At 35.9% G+C, this 18,334-nt stretch overlaps 1 protein-coding gene across 1 annotated transcript; it reads left to right on the top strand.

Annotated features, from left to right (window-relative positions):
- Positions 1–265: 265 nt before the first annotated feature.
- On the top strand, positions 266–17,416 carry LOC131166683 (uncharacterized). The gene is made up of 7 exons (XM_058125260.1): positions 266–416; positions 651–703; positions 6,466–6,584; positions 6,786–7,014; positions 16,730–16,816; positions 16,910–17,044; positions 17,306–17,416. Exons 1-7 carry the CDS (start codon positions 266–268, stop codon positions 17,414–17,416), a joined length of 885 nt encoding a protein of 294 aa, XP_057981243.1.
- Positions 17,417–18,334: the final 918 nt, after the last annotated feature.

The raw sequence follows: 18,334 nt of genomic DNA, 5'->3' as shown, positions 1-18,334 counted from the left end.
CGCAAGTTTTGAATGAAACAAAAGGAAGAAGAAAAAAATAAGACAACATGCTAGTGAGGATGATAGTTTACTAGCAGAAATGAGATTAAATTTGAAAGAAGGAATGTAACAAACATCATGTAAAACTAAAGAAGATGAAAGAGAAATAGTTCCAATATAAGTTACAAAAACACGAGATCCATATGCCAAATTAACAAAAGATAGAATTGAAGAAGTAACGGAGGTTAAGAAATGAACATCACTAACCATATGGTCAGTTGCACCTATGTCTATAATCCAAGAAGTTGAAGAAGACAAAGAAGAAGAACAATTTGAAATAAATAAAGAAGGTGAATTTGAAGAAGATATACCTGTCATACACATTGAGGTTAAAGAAGAACTACCAATGGAAGTAACCAAAGTTGAAGATGGTGAAGGTGAAGGCTATAAAAGAGCCAATAATTGTGTGGACTGGTATTGAGTAAAAGGTAATGAAGGAACATCTTATACGACTTGATTTGCAAAAGGAGATCCTTTCTTGGATTTAGTGAATTTAAATCCAAGTGGAAAGCCATGGATTCTATAACATTTATCAACAATATGTCATGAAATACCACAATGAGAACATACATGCCTATTTTTCTTTAAAGACTTTGAAACAATTGATGAAGGTGAAGCAGTTGTAACCACGGCAACAGAGTCAAAATTTGGTGTTGAAATTGATGTAAGTTGGCGTTGGCCTTCATTTTGAAGTAGCAGAGAAAAAGCTTTGGTAATGGTATGAAGGAGATCCATCATTAATAATTGTCCTCGTATAGCCGAAAAAAAATCATTCAATCCAATAAGAAATTGAATAGTGTAGTTGAACTGCTCACGATTGAACACCTTCTGAAGTGCTCCACATGAACAAGATGACGAACAAAAGCAGCAAGTAGGAAGACTATAAGTATAAAGCTTGTCCTAGAGAGTCTTTAATTGACTATAGTACTGAGTGATGGATAATTTCCCTTGAGAAAGATTTGAAATTGATTTCTTCAATTGACACAGCAAAATATTAGGGGTCTAGTGGAGGATTGTCCTTCATCGAATGGGGACACACCTAGGTTTTCCATTGTGATCTTTGTGCAACTACCTAGTAGGATATATTACAACCTATGCTCTGATACCAATTGAAAGTAATGGTGTAGTCCCAAGAGGGGGAAGAATTGGGTATTTCAAAATCTTAACGATTGGAAGCTTGATTTATTTAAAAACTTATTTATCACATCCCCTAACCGTTTCAATCACCAATGAAAAACTAAGCAACGAACAACTATACCAATTAAAAATCATAAATATAAAAATCAAGATGCAAGATTAATTATTTCTCCAACAAATTAATATTGGTAACTAGATAATTAATTAATCAAATATTCTTCTTGTATTTGAACAATTAATTAATCAATATTAAACAATTGCAGCAGATTAAATCAAGTCTAAATTTTCAACTTGCAACAGCATTTGAACTCAATATGTATTTAAATCATCCAAAACATCCACAAATCATTCTAAGCATTCATACCAATCGCAAACTAATAAATCATTCGAACAGATGAATATCAATATATATGTGCGAGAAATTAAAGAGATAAAGGAAAGAAGAATACCAAGATTTTTTACAAGGTTTTGCAACGTGCCTACATCCTTGCCTCAAGCAACCCGTTGTGAGGATTTCCTTAACTCTCTTCGCTCAATATGTGGAGTTACCTCTCTCCTTTTAGTAGGTGGAGCACCTCTCTCCATTCAGTAGGTGGAGATCCCTCTCTAACAAGAACACCCCTCTTGCTAGGTCGGTTCTATCCCCAAATTGATCGTTCAATAACAATTACAGCAGTAGATTTTCATACAAGATAAAACTCACTCAAAAGATTGGATTTGTACAAATTAAAACACTAATATACTCTCAACAATAATATATAATGAAGCTCAGCAAGTTTTCTAGGGTTTTTTGGATTTGAAGATGTGAAAAACTGGAGCAAAAACTAGAAATCAATTTTTTCAATTTGAAGAATGGCGCACAACTATAAAGGTTGAAATCAATGAATAATTTGTGCGATTGGTTGCCCTAACGTGATTAGGGTTACCCTTAAATATGTGGGTTTTGAAATCTGACCGTTTACCCAAAGTTTGGAAACAATATCTTCTGAAAACAAAAAGAAATCGTGATGTTCGCAACTTAAATCATGAACTTTGGTCACCCGAACTAATAGCTCGGGCGCCCGAACCAATTAAAAGATAAGAATTTCAGACAGGTAGTAGCCTTTCGGTCGCTCCAACTTTAAGTTCAGTCACGTGAACCTGTTCGATCGACTAAACATTTAGTTCGGTCACCCTAACCAACACTATCTGGGCTTTTTGCAATGGTAGTACCTGTTCAGTCGACTGAACTAAGTGTCTGGTCGCTCGAACTCAGTGTTACCAGAGCAGTGTTTTCAAATTCTTATGAAACTCAATCTTCTTTATTTCAAAACTCTTTTGTAAAAAATATTTCAACTTTGAAAAGATATTTTATGAGTTATTGAAATAAGTCTCTAAGTCAAATTTGTTTATCCTATGAGCTTCATAAACAATCGTAAATTTGAGAAGTACATACATGAGACTTCTAAAACATTTAACAAACAATAAATTCTAAGTCCTCAAGTCTTGAAGCTTTAACTTCATCCAAGCTTTAGTCAATCTTCACATAGCTTTTATTCTTCATGGCATTTAAGCTTTGAATAAGATTTATTATGCTTGTGAGTTATGATACCTATAAATTCACTTGAAGCACAATTAAATTCCTGTGTTATTTATCATCAAAACTGAGATTAAGCCTTGTTAAGCTAACAAAAATTCTGTCTCATAACACTAAACGATTTGGTACAAAACTCTTACTCTAACTCATTTATTGAATCTAGTGATGAATCCTATAATGAATCCTGTGATAGCATGCTCTCATATACTGAATTGCAAATTGAACTATTTAAATTACATAAAAGTTATGTTAGGTTGTTCAAATGAAATACCACACTGAAAAGTGAGAATTAAACATTAGTAAAGAAGTTAGAGTCAAATCACATTGTTGAAAAGGAAAATGACTCATACATCGCGGAACTAGAAAATAAGACTGAAAAACTGTCAAAAGAGCTAAAAGACTTGAAATCACAAGCCAATTTTGAAATTGAGAAGAAATTAAAATCACTAGTTTAGAAAGAAAAGTAAAAGATTATTCTAAAATAATCTATAACTTCACAAGTGGGAAAGACAACTTTGATAAGTTAGTTGGTTCTCAAAAGATGACTTTGGATAAAGAGGGCATTGGCTTTAATGGAAAAGAAAATAAGAGAAAAAAGAATCTCTACATGGGTTATTCTGTAAGAGAATCTAAAAATTATGCTAATACTTCCTCAAACAATGTTTGCACTCACCATATGTTTCTTATGTAAGAAGAAGGGTCATATCAAATTTGATTGCCTATTTAAAAGAAAGATTGTGAAAATTAAAAAGGAATGGAAAATTAAAGAAACTTCAAAAGCTAACCTAAAAGGACCAAAGAAGATTTGGGCACTTAAGAAAGTTACTTTAATCCTTTTGTAGGTATGCTTTAGGTCCACCCCTTCTAAAGATAAGTGGTACTTGGATAGTGGATGCTCAAGGCATATGACAGGAGGCAAGTCCAAGTTCATGTCAAGGTGGACATGTTACCTTTGGAGACAATGCCAAAGGTAATATTATCGACATCAGAAAATTCAGTAAGGAACCTTCCTTAATCATTAAAAATATTTTATTAGTTGAAGGATTAAAACATAACTTGCGAAGTATTAGTCAACTTTGTGACTAAGGATAAGTGTATTGTTGAGAATGCTAAAAAACACAAAACACTTTTTGTTGCAAATCGTTGTGAAAACATGTATTGCATTAACTTTGAAAACTTAGTGTCTTAAGAGGTAAAGTGTTTTACGATGTTGAATGAATCTAGCTGGTTATGGCATATGAAACTAGGACATGCTAGCATGGATCTCCTATCTAAGTTAGTTAAAAAGGATTTAGTTAAGGGCTTACCCAAAACTAAATTCATAAAAGACAAAATTTGTGATGCTTGCCAACTCGAAAAAGCAAGCCAAGACAAGCTTCAAAAAGAAGCAATTAATATCCACTGGTAAGCCATTATAATTAATTCATCTAGATCTATTTGGCCCCACCAAAACACAAAATCTAGGAAGAAAACAATATGCATTTGTCATATTAAAGTAGGTTGAGTCTAGGGTCTGTAGAATAGGTCATAGAACAGTTAGGTTCAACCAGGGTGCGACTAGCACTCACAGGTGCGACCTGGTCGAATCTTTGTAAGTCTTCAGATCTTCCAAAGTCACGAGGAGCTCGACCAGGGCGCAACCAGCATTACCTCTAGCGTGACCTAGTCGAGCCTTTGAATCTTCTATACTTCCAAAATCCCAAGAAGCTCAACGAGCGCATGACCAGCACTTCATTGTGACGCGACCTGGTCGAAACTGCAAAATCGTTTAAAAACCTTTTCTTTCTTGCAAAGCCCTAACTCTTCCAATCTTCTTCCCTCTTTGCACCCCTCATCGCACCCATCTCTGCCTTGGTCACCCAACATTTCCAGACCTCCAACGATCCACCGACCACCAGCCCTAGCTCCGATTGTCCACTCCTTGCGCAAAACATCCTTCCTTGTGCACTTAAGGTTCACCCATTCCCCTTCATTGTGCACAAGGGATTTTATCCTTCCCTGGTCATGCCCATGTCCCTTCATCTTCTCGATATTCTATCTTTCACCCCGTTACATACCTAGCCACCTTCCCGACCACTTATATCCATTGTTATCGACAATGCCTCCCCGATCGGAGTCTCAGAAGTTGCCCCAGTCATCGAGGTCCGCCACCCAGAGAAAGAGGGTCCAAGACTAGCCAAGGGATGAGTAGTCCTCTGACTCAGATCACACTCCTCCTTCTCAACAGACCATGAGGGTTCAAGTGGCTCAATGCGCATGGGCACAACTTAACAGGGGATAGAGGGCATAAAGGATGATTCTCGCCAACTATGATCTCAAGTCGATGTACGCTTTCCATCTTGAGGAGACCCACACCCATCCACTCAAGAGGTGTTGCGTCAAGATCTTTCAGATGAGGAAGCTCGACCACTATATGACCCCATCAATGATGACATGCCATCCACAGTAGATGCGGGAGTTGTATGCCCATATGCAGCACAACCCCAACCCGAGCATTTGACTCACTACAGTGTAGGGCATATCATTTGAGCAGGCACCCAACTTGATTGACCAGGCATGGTCTCATAAGGAGGTCGATGATATATCATGGGCAACCCTCGACTCTTTGGACATACAACACATCATCACCCGTATGTTTCATGGCCTCTATTATGACTACCTATATACAATTTGGCCATCATTCGAAGTGACGTGGTATTCACCTTTAGGCGTTGTATGCCATACATCAGGGCATGGCAGTGGACATCCTAAGGGTGATCTTTGAGGAGATGATCACCTTTTATAAGAGGAACATGAAGAATTCCCACCTGAAGAAGTCATTATCGGTGCCTGCAAAAGGAGATCCAGTTAGGGATCCTAAAAGGCCCCTTATCCCCTATGCCTAGTTGATAATGGTCATATTGATGAAGAAGAAGATCAATTTAGGTGACCCGGATGCACATATACAGATTGGCAAGGTCACCATGGAGAAAACATAGGGCCAGAGCTTGATTTTGGTGGCCATAGCTCGCTTGAAGGTGAACAGGTGGGCACCCTTTGAGGGTGAACTGGGGGCCAAGTTACTTATCCCAATTTTCTTTCTAGTCCTCGAGGAGCTAACACACCCTCTGGTGCCACCACCTCGCAAAGAAGAAGAAGAGGAAAACAATTGCTAAACCCTCCACCTCAGCTATGGCACCTTTAGAGGCTGCTCCTCCGGTGATGACACCTTCTCCACCGGTATCCCCCACTGTGCCTCAAGCAAGGGACGACCTGAGCAGGCTATGCTAGGAGTTTGTGGCATTCAGATCAGAGGTGAGGCACGAGTTGGCGGAGACCAGGGTAACAATCACTTAGGGATTTGGAGTGATAATAGAGGCACTTCGAGTCTGCTTCCAGCGCTCATTAGAGGCATTAACTTTCTCGGGATTTGTATTTCCCTCTTCCTCACCTGCACCCGCTATAGCACTTGTCAGTCCCCCTGCACCGATAGAATCTCCGCGAGTATCCTCTTTACTCGCTCAGCTTTCGCTAGCTCCATGGACTCCTACTCCTCTATCCCCCACAGCTACATAGGAAGTCTCTTCCTCTTTTTCCCATCCATTGCCAGCTTTGCCTCATTCACCAATTGTGCGATCTCCTGCTCTTTTGTCCCCTCCACACAGCCTGGTCATCAATCACCAGCACCATAGATTACTCTGTCGGTAAGCCTGGCAATTGTGAGTGAGATCTAGACTAGTGGTGAGGATGAGCCAGTGCTTCATCCTGAGGAGATAACACCACCAGCTGCTACTACCGCGGGCGAGGCCCAGTCCCCCGCAAGATCTACTGGTCGCCTCCTGCCCCCACAGATGTACCCTCCACTACCAAGCCTACCAGAAAACTAGCTTGTACTCCAACATCTCCAATTGCATCCATAGAATCTCTAGAGGTGGAGCATGGCAAGCCTACATCTCCCATGGCACTGCCACTCATCTTGCCTGTGGATGTCCCATTGCCTCCAGCACCTCTCTAAATGATTACCCACCCACCCTCCTACCTTTGTCCTATGCAGCATGGTGGCGAAGCTAACGCAAACCATGGCTGCCAGTAGGGCGGCCACCTCATCTGCCTTAGCATATAGTGTGCCATCTACAACACCTGCACCATCACCTGTTCCACCGCACGCCTCTACTCCACTACCACCTGTTCCGCCTCATGTACCCACTCCTTCTGCTCCATCTATGGCTCCTACCTTGCGTACTCCACCAGCTACAACCACACCACCACCACCAGCTCCAACTGTTAGTCGACCACCCCCGCTCCAGCATCACTCGAGTCACCGGTGCTGTCTAATAGTTTTTTTATGAGGGTGAGTCTACTTCAAGCCCACGATCTGATGTGGCTTGCTAGTCTGATACCAGTACACTTGCATTTGAATCAAAAGCTGGATGACGTGCCTCTGACTATGTTCAACTAGATATACATAAGAGTACTAACCTGAGCTTCTTAGGCCAAAGCATGAGAGGGTCAGTCGAGGGCACAGAGTAGCAAGGGTGCACCAACAGTCTGGAGCACGGTCGGGAACCAGACTATGCCCTACCTAAATGATCAAGCGATCATCTCCATGGATCCATAGCCAACTACTTCTACGTAACTGAAACTGTAGTAGTGTTTATCCTTACAGACAACCTTTCATCATAACCAAGCAATAAATCAAAAGCAGTAAATTGAAAGCATGTAAATGAAAGTAGTAAAGAGAAACCAAGTAAAAAGATCAAGCCTTTGTATTTGAATCGTCTGTCACTAATGAATTTCCGTACAACCAAATGATCATCTAATCTAACAAAGCAAATAAAAATCACTCCTTGTTATTCGAGTCGTCTCTCACAAACGATTGTCCCTGCAACAAAGTGATGGCTCTCAATGGTGTTTTAGGCCTGTCACTAACCTAAAAGAGGCCAAAAAGGAACCTGGAGCACATTGTCGAAGCTATTATTTATAGGATCTAGCATTTACAAAGTTAAGTTTTCATTTTAGGAAAGTTTGTAGAAATTTCGTGCAGAAGATAGTCGTCGTCGACCAAGTTGCTCCCATGCTTCCCTTGTGCTCACCCTGGTCGAGACTCGTGAGAAATCAGGAATTTGAATCTTTGGTGTCTTTGACTAAGTCGCACTTTAGGGTCATTTTGGTCAAGTTGATGGTCGAGACTTGCGGGATCTTGATCTTCAGGAAATCTTAGAAACTCAACATAGTTGCCCTTAAGGTCTCTTGGTCGCCACTTGGTCGATGCTCTTAGTATTTCTTGGCTCATGAGAGTTTAGCATCTTGTCTTAGTCTCCCTTGAAAGTCACATGGTCGATCACTTGGCTGACCCTTGCAGTATTTCGATCTCAATCTGAACTTTAGAGTGTGCAATGGAAGACTAGGTTGCCCCTTGTATTAATGGTCACACCACTTAGTCAAGCAAAGACTTCATTTTCTCTAATGATCAGAGGCTTTGGGAGTTTAGTTAAACATCTGACTTTGAGCTTTGTGTACTCCAGATACTCCTTTAACTTCTCGTATGCCTAACTCCTTGGTTTTAACATGTATTTCTTGAAACACCAAAAAACCTTGCATAGCTCCGAATAATGATAACAATGGGTAAATAAACAATAAAGTAAGGATAAATAAAGGTAGATGAAAGTATAAATTCATGCATTTTAGGGACTCATCAGTGTGCAAAATATACACTCTAACAACAAGACATGTGTATAAAAATGCCCACTTAACCTAAAGAAAAAAAATAGTGTATGGACTATCTTGAACATATCTTCAAAAGCTTTTTTCTCTCAAAATTTTCATTTAGCTCTTCTTTATTTATTTTTTTAAAAAAATCTCCAAAAACTCTCTTGTCATCGCTTGATATTTCCATCTATTCCAATCTTTGTTTGCCTTGCTTCCCTTAAGACCAAGAGATTTGTAAAAAGGAGTTTTTTGTAGTAGAACCTCAAGATGGTTGAGGCCTAAGAGAGATTATACGGAGGCTTGTGATATTCGAACCACTATAAAAACTTTGCTTCTCTTCCTCCTTAATCTCTTTATTTTTTTCATTTTTGTACACTAGCTTAAGTTTACTTTCATAGCATAAATTTTAAATCAAGTACAAATTTTTTAAGCAGATCTAATTTACCTCCCTTTTGGGTTGCCTGTAGGATAATAACCACTATCATAGCCTAAATTCTTTCTATTTAACTTAACCATTTAAGACTTATTCATAGCATCCGATGCAATCGTTGTAGTCATTAATGTACAATCCACTACTAGACCTTCATTTTGTAATGGTAATTATCATAACTTTCCTTCAATCCCTTGACTTTGAAATTTGGAATGCTATCCCAATAATGGTGGAAAATGGTGAACTAAACTAGACCAAGAAATAGGTAAAGATGAAAATGAAAGATGCATGCACACTTTTGATGTTAACACTCTCAATACCTTATATGTGCCTTAGACTATAGTGAATTTAATAGAGTTTTAGTTGGTGCCGTAGACCCTATAAATACCCTATGCATGCCTTAGAGCCTAAGAAAATTTTACACACCCTTGAGGTCACACATGAAGGAACAAATAAGGTAAAAGTGTCAAAGTAAATATGCATGCTCATGAGCATGAGATGTTTGAAATAAGATAGTTATGAAAATATGAAGAATATTTTCACAATATTTATTGATATTGTTAATGCCTAGAAACCCCTTGGTAAGTCTTATATTAACTATGAGCTTCTAGGAAAATCCTTAGAAGTACCCAACCTCTCTTAGGATGGTAAAGTTGTTATGATTCGAGAAGCAAAAGACCTTGAAGCACTTCACTATGACTTGCTTAGGTCTCTGATAGCCTATATAATGAAGGCAAAGAAGAATGTGTATGTTGATGAGAGGAAGACTCTTGCTCTTGTTTCTACAAAAGAGAAGATGATGAAGATAGTGTTGAGGACATTGTACTTATTACTAGAAAACTTAATGATTCATCAAGAAGAAGAAATATGACAAGTAAGCAAGAACAATAAAATATCATTTGCTATAAATGCAAGAAACCATAGCAAATTATCAAATTTTCCACACCTCACTACAAAAAAGAAGGTTATTAGTGACGATTTCGTATTGGTCACTAAAACGGCAGTGACAACTAATTATTAGTGACGGTTTTTAAAGTCGTCACTAACAATGGAGTGTTAGCGATAGTTTCATTCTGTTACTAAAAGCCTAAAACCGTCACTATAATTTGCACATTTTCTAGGCTGAAAAAATAGCACTAAAAGTCATACTATTAGTGACGGTTTGTAAACCCATCACTAATAGTCTAACTTTTAGTAGTCACTATATCAACTTTTAGTGACGATTGTAGACTCGTCACTAAAAGTTTAAAATAATTGGTTTTGTTTTTGTTTTTTTTAATTCACCCATTAATCCTTGTAAAAACCTGTAATCATATTTCTGCACACATAATATTGAACCTAAATTAATGAAAAATTCATAAATTGTTCGAAAAAACATATACAAATTATTCGAAAACATCATATATATATATATATATATGATATGTTCAGATAAATAAAAATATAGAAAAACAAAATTGCATCTGACTACAGTTTTCAACATCGTCCTCATCATCTTGTGATAGCCCACATACCCTACAAGGTAATAATTATACAAAAAAAAATTAGTTTATAATTTTTTAATATATATGTACGTACTATAAATAAAATGATTTGATAACAAGAATGATCAGACATGGTTAAACAAAAAGCATACAATTTTAAATAACTAAGTTTGATTAGTCGGAATTGAGTGCTTAAATCCACTAAATTTGCTAGTTTAGCTTTTAAGAGACTGGCCCCACTCAGTTTGAACCTCGTATGCCCGACTTAGACACATGAGTGCTTAAATTCACTAAATTTGCTATTTTGGCTTTTAAGAGCATAATTTTCAATCGGGGAGGAATATTTTGGTATCGTCAGCTCTAGCACATCGAACTCAATGTCACAGATGTGTCAGGATAGACCTCACTTGGTTTGGACCTTGTATGCTTGACTTTGACACCTGAGTGCTTAAATCCACAAAGTTTTCTAAGTTTGACTTTGCTTCTAAGTGCGCAAAAAGCTTTGGGGGAGGAGTGTTTGGGCACTGTCAGCTCCCACACGTCGAGCTTAATGTCACGAATGTGTCGGAACCGACCCGACTCAGTTTGGACCTCGTATGCCCAACTTGGATACCTGAGTGCTTAAATCCACTAAGCTTGCGAAATTTGTTTGTATTCTCACTACAAAAAATCAGGGTATTAGTGACGGTTTTAAAATAGTTGCTATATGTGCCGTTACTACTAACTTTTAGTGACAAATTCAAACTTTCATCACTAATAATGAAGTATTAGTGATGGATTAAAATCCGTTACTAAAACCCTAAGACCATCACTATATAGTATAGAACGACTCAACTCAAATTTGTCACTAATAGTAGGGGTATTAGTGACAAATTAGAAATTCGTCACTACTAGTAGGGTATTAGTGACAAATCAAAAATTCGTCACTAAAAGTAAGGTATTTGTGAAGGATTCAAATTCGTCACTAATAGAAAAGGTATTAGTGACAAATTAGAAATTCGTCACTACTAGTAAGGTATTAGTGATGAATCGAAAATTCGTCACTAAAAGTAAGTTATTTGTGAAGGATTCAAATTCGTCATTAATAGTAGGGTATTAGTGATGAATTACAGATTCATCACTAATACTCTGGCATTAGTGAAGGATTCAAATTCGTCACTAATACTCTACTATTAGTGAAGAAGTTGATTCGTCACTAATAGTAGGGTATTAGTGACGAATTTAAATCCTTCTCTAATAATTAGAAAAATAAAAAAACCTTTAATACTAATTTTTTTTAATCATCAATTCTTATATAAAAATCTATAATTACATTTTTAAATACATAAACTGAAACCATGATTACTACAAAATTCATAAATCATTCAAAATTTCGAATTTAAATACAAATTGAATTAAAATGAAGAAATAACATATGTTCAAATAACAAAAATTATTTAAAAGTATTCAAAATTCAAATACAAATACTAGTACAAATTCAAATTAAAATACAAAAACTTCATTTGTTCAAATAACAATAAAAATTATAAAGAAATAGTCAAAAGTTGCATCAGAAGTGCATGCATGCATAGTATCGTGCTGATATTATGACAGCCGCGAATCCTATAAATTAAGAGTCATTAAAAAAAAATTTGTATACCAAATCGAGGAGAGCTGGTGCTCAGTATAATTAGGAAAAACAATTATATGATATAAAAAATTCGCAAAGATTTCATAATCATGCATATTACATAATTTGTACGGTAGTAATATCAATAATGAAAAATGTAACGTTGCGTTCGAGAGCATAGATTTCGAACATTTTGAATGGATTTGGACAAATTTTAATACAATTTGATAATACATTTTATTTAAATTCAATGTAAATTCAAGTCCAAAGTGTCTCGAAACACGAGGAGCATAAAATTATATTGAAATTTAATAAAATCTATTTAAATCTAAATTTAAGATGTAAAATGCATACTCTGGAATGCAGCATGAGATTAGTTTATGGGGGATTTGCACAATGACTCAATGAGGTATTAGCATTGCGTGGGGAAGGGGACGCAGCGAATAAATTCAGCCAGGGACACATGTCCATTAGCATGCTTTACTGTTTCGTAGACAAACATTATTGCTCTACTTGAAATAAAACTTTAAATAGTGATTGTGGGGTTTGCAGAGGAGGGAAATGGGAAGATTCGTGGAGAAAAAGGTCATGAACTGGCATGAGCAAGTGTGAATCTTTTCAAGTCTTAATGAGAAAATATTAGAACTAAGTAAAATATGCCAGTCAAATGGACATGAAATTGGTCATTTGTTTGGTAGCTGAGAAAATCATAAAAAATAAAATATGTCCTAGGTGCTTTCATTGGTGATCTCGTGCATAGACAATTTTTTTTCACTTTTTTTTGTTTCTTTTCTACAGTGACATTGCAACCCATATGTCCAAACGAATCCCTAATTTGTGTCATATCTTGGCATTCCTACGGATTTTCAAAACTAGAAATTTGAAGCATAGATGGAAGGAGGGTGAATGTGGCTACGTGGACAATATTTACATTTACCTATCCACTTGTTAGATGAATCCAACTTAGAATTTATCCTTATCTGTGTAATATTTTAATTAGGACTGATGGAGATGTCAATCCAATTGCTATTACTTTAACATTCATTTTATCATATTTATCGGTGTTCATGGTTTTTCTTTTCTTTGGGAAAATTTTAACGAAATTTTGGTAGCATGTCGTCTATAAATTGGACGTTTTCCCATAAAACCTACACCTGATAGGTTCAAATAGATCATTTAAAAGAAGTTGAAGGCACACGAGAACCTATATCCACTACCAGCATGCAATACACATCAACTGCATCCGCCATGTAGGAAGCATTCTAGACTAGCATGCAATCATGTAGCATTCAACAATTCACGATAGTAATACATGTATCCATTAAATTTAGAATATAAATAGCACAGAACAATGGATAGTATTGAGTTCAGTGTAGTATTGTTATTCATCCAGGCATTTGGACATGAACGTTATGAGATGATGAAAGCATTTAATTTAAATAATTATGACAATGATGCTCCCTCTGAGTTATGTATATATTCAACTTATGCCCTTTTCAAATTTTCAAATCCTTAGCCAAGTGTTTATAATATTTTCAATGATTTTGGCTCGGCAATGAATGTTTTAAGCTTGCTGGACCAAAAGCATATAAATGAATGCTTATTCAAATGAACTAAGCCTATATTGCCTCATTTATTATGATTCCTAACTTTCACTCATCCTTTCAAAAATATTTTAACATTGAACTAAGCTTATATTTTCTTTTTTCTTTTTTGGAAAAATTTTAACAAAATTTCGCCAGCACGCCGTCTATAAATTGGACGTTTTCTCATAAAACCTGCACCTGACAGGTTCAAATAGATCATTTATAAGAAGTTGAAGGCGCACAAGAATTTATATCCACTACCAGCATGCAATACACATCAACCGCATTCGCCATGCAGGAGGCATTTTAGACTAGCATGCAATCATATAGCATTCAATAATTCACGACAGTAATACATGTATCCCTTAAATTCAGAATATAAATAGCAGAGAACAGTGAATAGTATTAAGTTTAGTGTAGTATTGTTATTCATCCCAGCATTTGGACATGAACGTTATGAGATGATGAGAGCAATTAATTTAAATAATTATGAAAATGATGCTCCCTCTTAGTTATGTATATATTCAACTTATGCCTTTTTCAAATTTTCAAATCCTTAGCCAAGTGTTTATAATATTTTCAATGATTTCGGCTCGGCAATGAATGTTTTAAGCTAATCGGACAAAAAATATATAAATGAATGTCTGTTCTAAATGAACTAAGTCTATATTGCCTCATTTATTATGATTCCTAAGTTCCACTCATCCTTTCAAAAATATTTTAACATTAAACTAAGCCTATATTTTCTTTTTATTTGGGAAAATTCTAACAAAATTTTGACAGTATGTCATTTGTAAATTGGACGCTTTCCCATAAAACCTACACTTGATAGGTTCAAATAGATCATTTATAAGAAGTTGAAGGCACACGAGAACCTATATTAGCTACTAGCATGCAATACACATCAACTGCATCCGCCATGCAGGAGGTATTCTAGACTAGCATGCAATCATGTAACATTCAACAATTCACGACAGTAATACATGTATCCATTAAATTCAGAATATAATCCAACAAGTAAAGCTATCATCCGTACAAGGTGAATAGCTATCATATGAAAATTTCCCAACCGAATAAGATATACAACTATGATAAATATAAAAAAATAAAAACATGTATGCATTATACAACCATATCAAATAATTAGAAATGACAACATCCAAAAGCAGGATGAATCCATAAGGAGGATGCATTTAGGAGCACATATCCAAAACGACAGTCCGTTCAAAAGGAAGCCACATCGAAAACGATGGAACTTTCACAAGGATGATGCATCCAAAAAGTGCAACACTAATGGAACTTTCTGAAACAAGAAAGATTAAAAAATAATATTATTATCAAGTCATATCTATTTGTAATATTAATTTTTTGCAGTATTCATGCAAACTATCTATAACTACATAATATAAAAATTGCCCTAACTATGAGACTTTAGTTCTTCCCTGAATTTGTACTTTTCCTAGGGAAGACATGTAATGCTATCTCCCACTCCCCCCCCCCCCCCCCCCCCCCCCCCCCCCCCCCCGCAAAAAAAAAAAAAAAAAAAAAAAGGACCCCATTACCGTCACCCCCTAACACTCAGCTTAATTGGTTTTAGTGTCCAAGTTAGAATAACGTATAAAGCTCTTTAGAGGAGCTAGTAATATATGTATTCGTTAATCATTGAAAATTTCGCTATATTATAACACAAGTAGAGACGTGCTCGGAATATATAATGACAATTGACAAAGCGTGAATGATGACAACAATGTAAATACAACTTCCTGAACTGTCCACATTAGACAATCAAAGAATGGTTGAAATACAAACATTACTAATCGTAAGTGAAACAAATAATTAACATGTTCAAGTGATTATTAGTCAACATAGTATGACTAATAATCAATTGAAATATAACAATTGATTTGTCTCACATGTACGATTAGGTATGAATGGCAGTAATTAATTTGGCATTTTACTTCATATGACATTTACTTCATAACCTTTCACTGTACACTTAAGATTGTTTTTCTTAGTCAAGTCTTTTTGATTTTCAATTATAAGCCTAAGATCGTCTCTTTTCTTACAAATTTCAACACGTGAGGCGCGAGTTAGAATGATTTTAAGTTTTAACTGATCATGCATACATTTCTTTGTACATAGTTTTATTATGGACAAACTTTAACAAAAATTCGACAGCATGCCGTTTGTAAATTGAACATATCCCAAAATATTTATGCACTAAAACTTGATAGATTCAAGCAAACAAATCACAATAATATGTATTATGTAGATACTAGTTAGTTTGAGCATGCGAGAACCTAAATCCACTGCCAGCATGCAATTCACAATGTATTGCGTCAGCCATGCAGCTGGCGTTCAACACAAGCATGTATTTCAGTATTTCAATTTACATTGGAGATTAAATTAAATGAAAGAGGTGATCAATAGGAAGTCAATCGTTCCCCTTGTGCACAAAGTGAAGGCATCATGATTCATGTCATTGTGTCATAATTCCTTTTCTAAACACTTTTTAATATTGGAGAATGCTATCTAGTATTAGCCACTAATGGAGTAAACGGTAGCTTCCGAATTCACGCGAAGTGAGTTTTGGGGTATGAATTCTTTTATAAGATTAAGAGAGTGAGTGAGAAAGGGAAGCACGTTATGAACACAATCCTTTAAACTGGTTAAGAACAAATTTTGAAAATTCTGGAAATTTCCAGGGAAAGAGAGAGAGATTATGTGTGTGGAAGGGGATGAAAGTGAGGGAGTTTCTCGGTATATCAATCGCAGTGAATTTAGGGTTTTTTTTCCTTCTAGACATTTATGATCTCTTCAAATCTCAAGAAAGGATGGTGGAAAGGAAACAAGCGGGCCTGAAAAAAATCGAGGAAGGATATTTTGCAATTTAAACAGTTTCTTTTCCTACCTTACTCAAATGGATATCTGAATTCATCTATGTGCCGCTCGGTTATGATGCCATATAATATCTGCATACTTGATAGGGATTATATGATTTTTCAACAAAAAAAATACAAAGAATTCTTTAATTATGTCTCGCACTGTGGTATTGTTTATGGCATTTTTAGCTTTTATTACATTAATTTTATGGCCAAAAAAAAAAAAAAACTAGATTCTTTATTTCATCCGGCCTTGAAAAACAATTTTTAAGTTGATCCATTTTGGTGAATGGTGCAGCTTGTATGCCTAAGATCTAAGGCTAGGAGATCTGTTAATATTGAAGGCTTATGTGATTTTAGTAAAGCAAACGACCAATTGCCAAAGGTATTTTTCATTTCTCTCATACAATAGTCGGTATTAAATAGTTAATGTTCAAAAGACTAATGGCCTGAATTTTGGTCCCTTCTTTTCTATCAGTCATCTGAATCATTGGGTTCAACGGCTAATAATAGTCCCTCCAAAACCAAACCTCAGACCGGGCCCATGAAAAATGAAATAGTGGAACAAGGAAAGAGCACTGGCAAGACGAAAATAGAAAACAGTGCGAATGTGGTACAATATGTATATAAGCTGCTAGATTTTTGTTACTATTTTTTTTTCCTTTTTGCTATGGCTCCTTCTAATATGAGAATCTTCCAAGTTTCTGCCGAGGAAGATAAGAAGGATGTCTGTACTCAGGAAAATGGATGGTTTGTTCCTTTTCTCGTAATAAAATTAGGTAAAAAAAAAAGATGACTAAAACTTATTAAAATTTTTTTTAAAAAAAACATATAGAATAGTAGATTAAATTAAAAAACCATATTTGACTGTTAGCTAGGTTGTAACAGGGGTTGGGAGGCAGAAGTGGGTGGCTGCTGCGGCTGCGGCGGCTCCGGATTTGAGGGCAGGGAGATGAGCGCACTAGCAGGAAGAAGGAAGGTGTAGGTGGTGAAGAAGGAAGGAGGGAAAAGAGGAAAGAAGGGGGATCGAGGAGGGACGTTCGGGAGGGACGAGCACAGCAGAGCGAGGCGGGAGGATTTCAGGAAAGGAGGGAAGAGAAGGAAGAAGATTGGGGCAAAATTTATAAAAGAAGTATTAGTGACGAATCTAAATTCGTCACTAATAATGGACTATTAGTGACGAATCTCCAAATTCGTCACTAATACTCGGAACTAATTTTTTTTTTTTTTTTAAATAAAAGAAGCAATAGTGGCGGTTCCCAAATTCGTTACTAATAAAGGGCTAATAATGACGAATTTCAAGATTCGTCACTAATACTCTGAAATAATTTTTATTTTTATTTTTTTAAATAAACGAAACATTAGGGACGGTTCCCAAATCCATCACTAATAAAGGGCTAATAGTGACGAAGTTCAGGATTCGTTACTAATACTCTGAACTAAATTTTTTTTTTATTTTTTGTAAATAAAGGAAGCATTAGTGACGGTTCACAAATTCGTCACTAATAGTCATTATTAGTGACGAATATGGAGATTTGTCACTAATACTCTAAACTAATTTTTTTTTATTTTTTTAAATAAACAAAGCATTAGTGACGGTTCCCAAATCCGTCACTAATAATGGGCTAATAGTGACGAATCCTAAAACTCATCACTAATACTCTGAACTAAATTTTTTATTTTTTGTAAATAAAGAAAGCATTAGTGACGGTTCCGAAATCCATCACTAATAATGGACTATTAGTGACGAATCTTCATATTCATCACTAATACTCTCAGCTAATTTTTTTTTTTTTAAATAAACGAATCATTAGTGACAGTTCCCAAATCCGTCATAATAATGGGCTAATAGTGACGAATTTTAGGATTCGTCACTAATACTTTTTTATTTTTTTGTAAATAA

The sequence above is a fragment of the Malania oleifera genome, chromosome 10 (genome assembly GCF_029873635.1).
Source record: "Malania oleifera isolate guangnan ecotype guangnan chromosome 10, ASM2987363v1, whole genome shotgun sequence".
NCBI classification, from domain to species: domain Eukaryota; kingdom Viridiplantae; phylum Streptophyta; class Magnoliopsida; order Santalales; family Ximeniaceae; genus Malania; species Malania oleifera.
Note: the sequence above shows the minus strand (reverse complement) of the source record. Positions and strands in the feature narration are given on the sequence as shown.

Bases quoted from the DNA above. Each gene is read 5' to 3' on its own strand.
- LOC131166683 (XM_058125260.1), top strand. From the start codon at position 266: ATGTCTATAATCCAAGAAGTTGAAGAAGACAAAGAAGAAGAACAATTT. The intron at 7,015-16,729 runs GTTAGTCGACCA...TGAATGGTGCAG, and splicing joins CACCACCACCAGCTCCAACT to CTTGTATGCCTAAGATCTAA. The intron at 17,045-17,305 runs GTACAATATGTA...TTTGACTGTTAG, and splicing joins TAGAAAACAGTGCGAATGTG to CTAGGTTGTAACAGGGGTTG.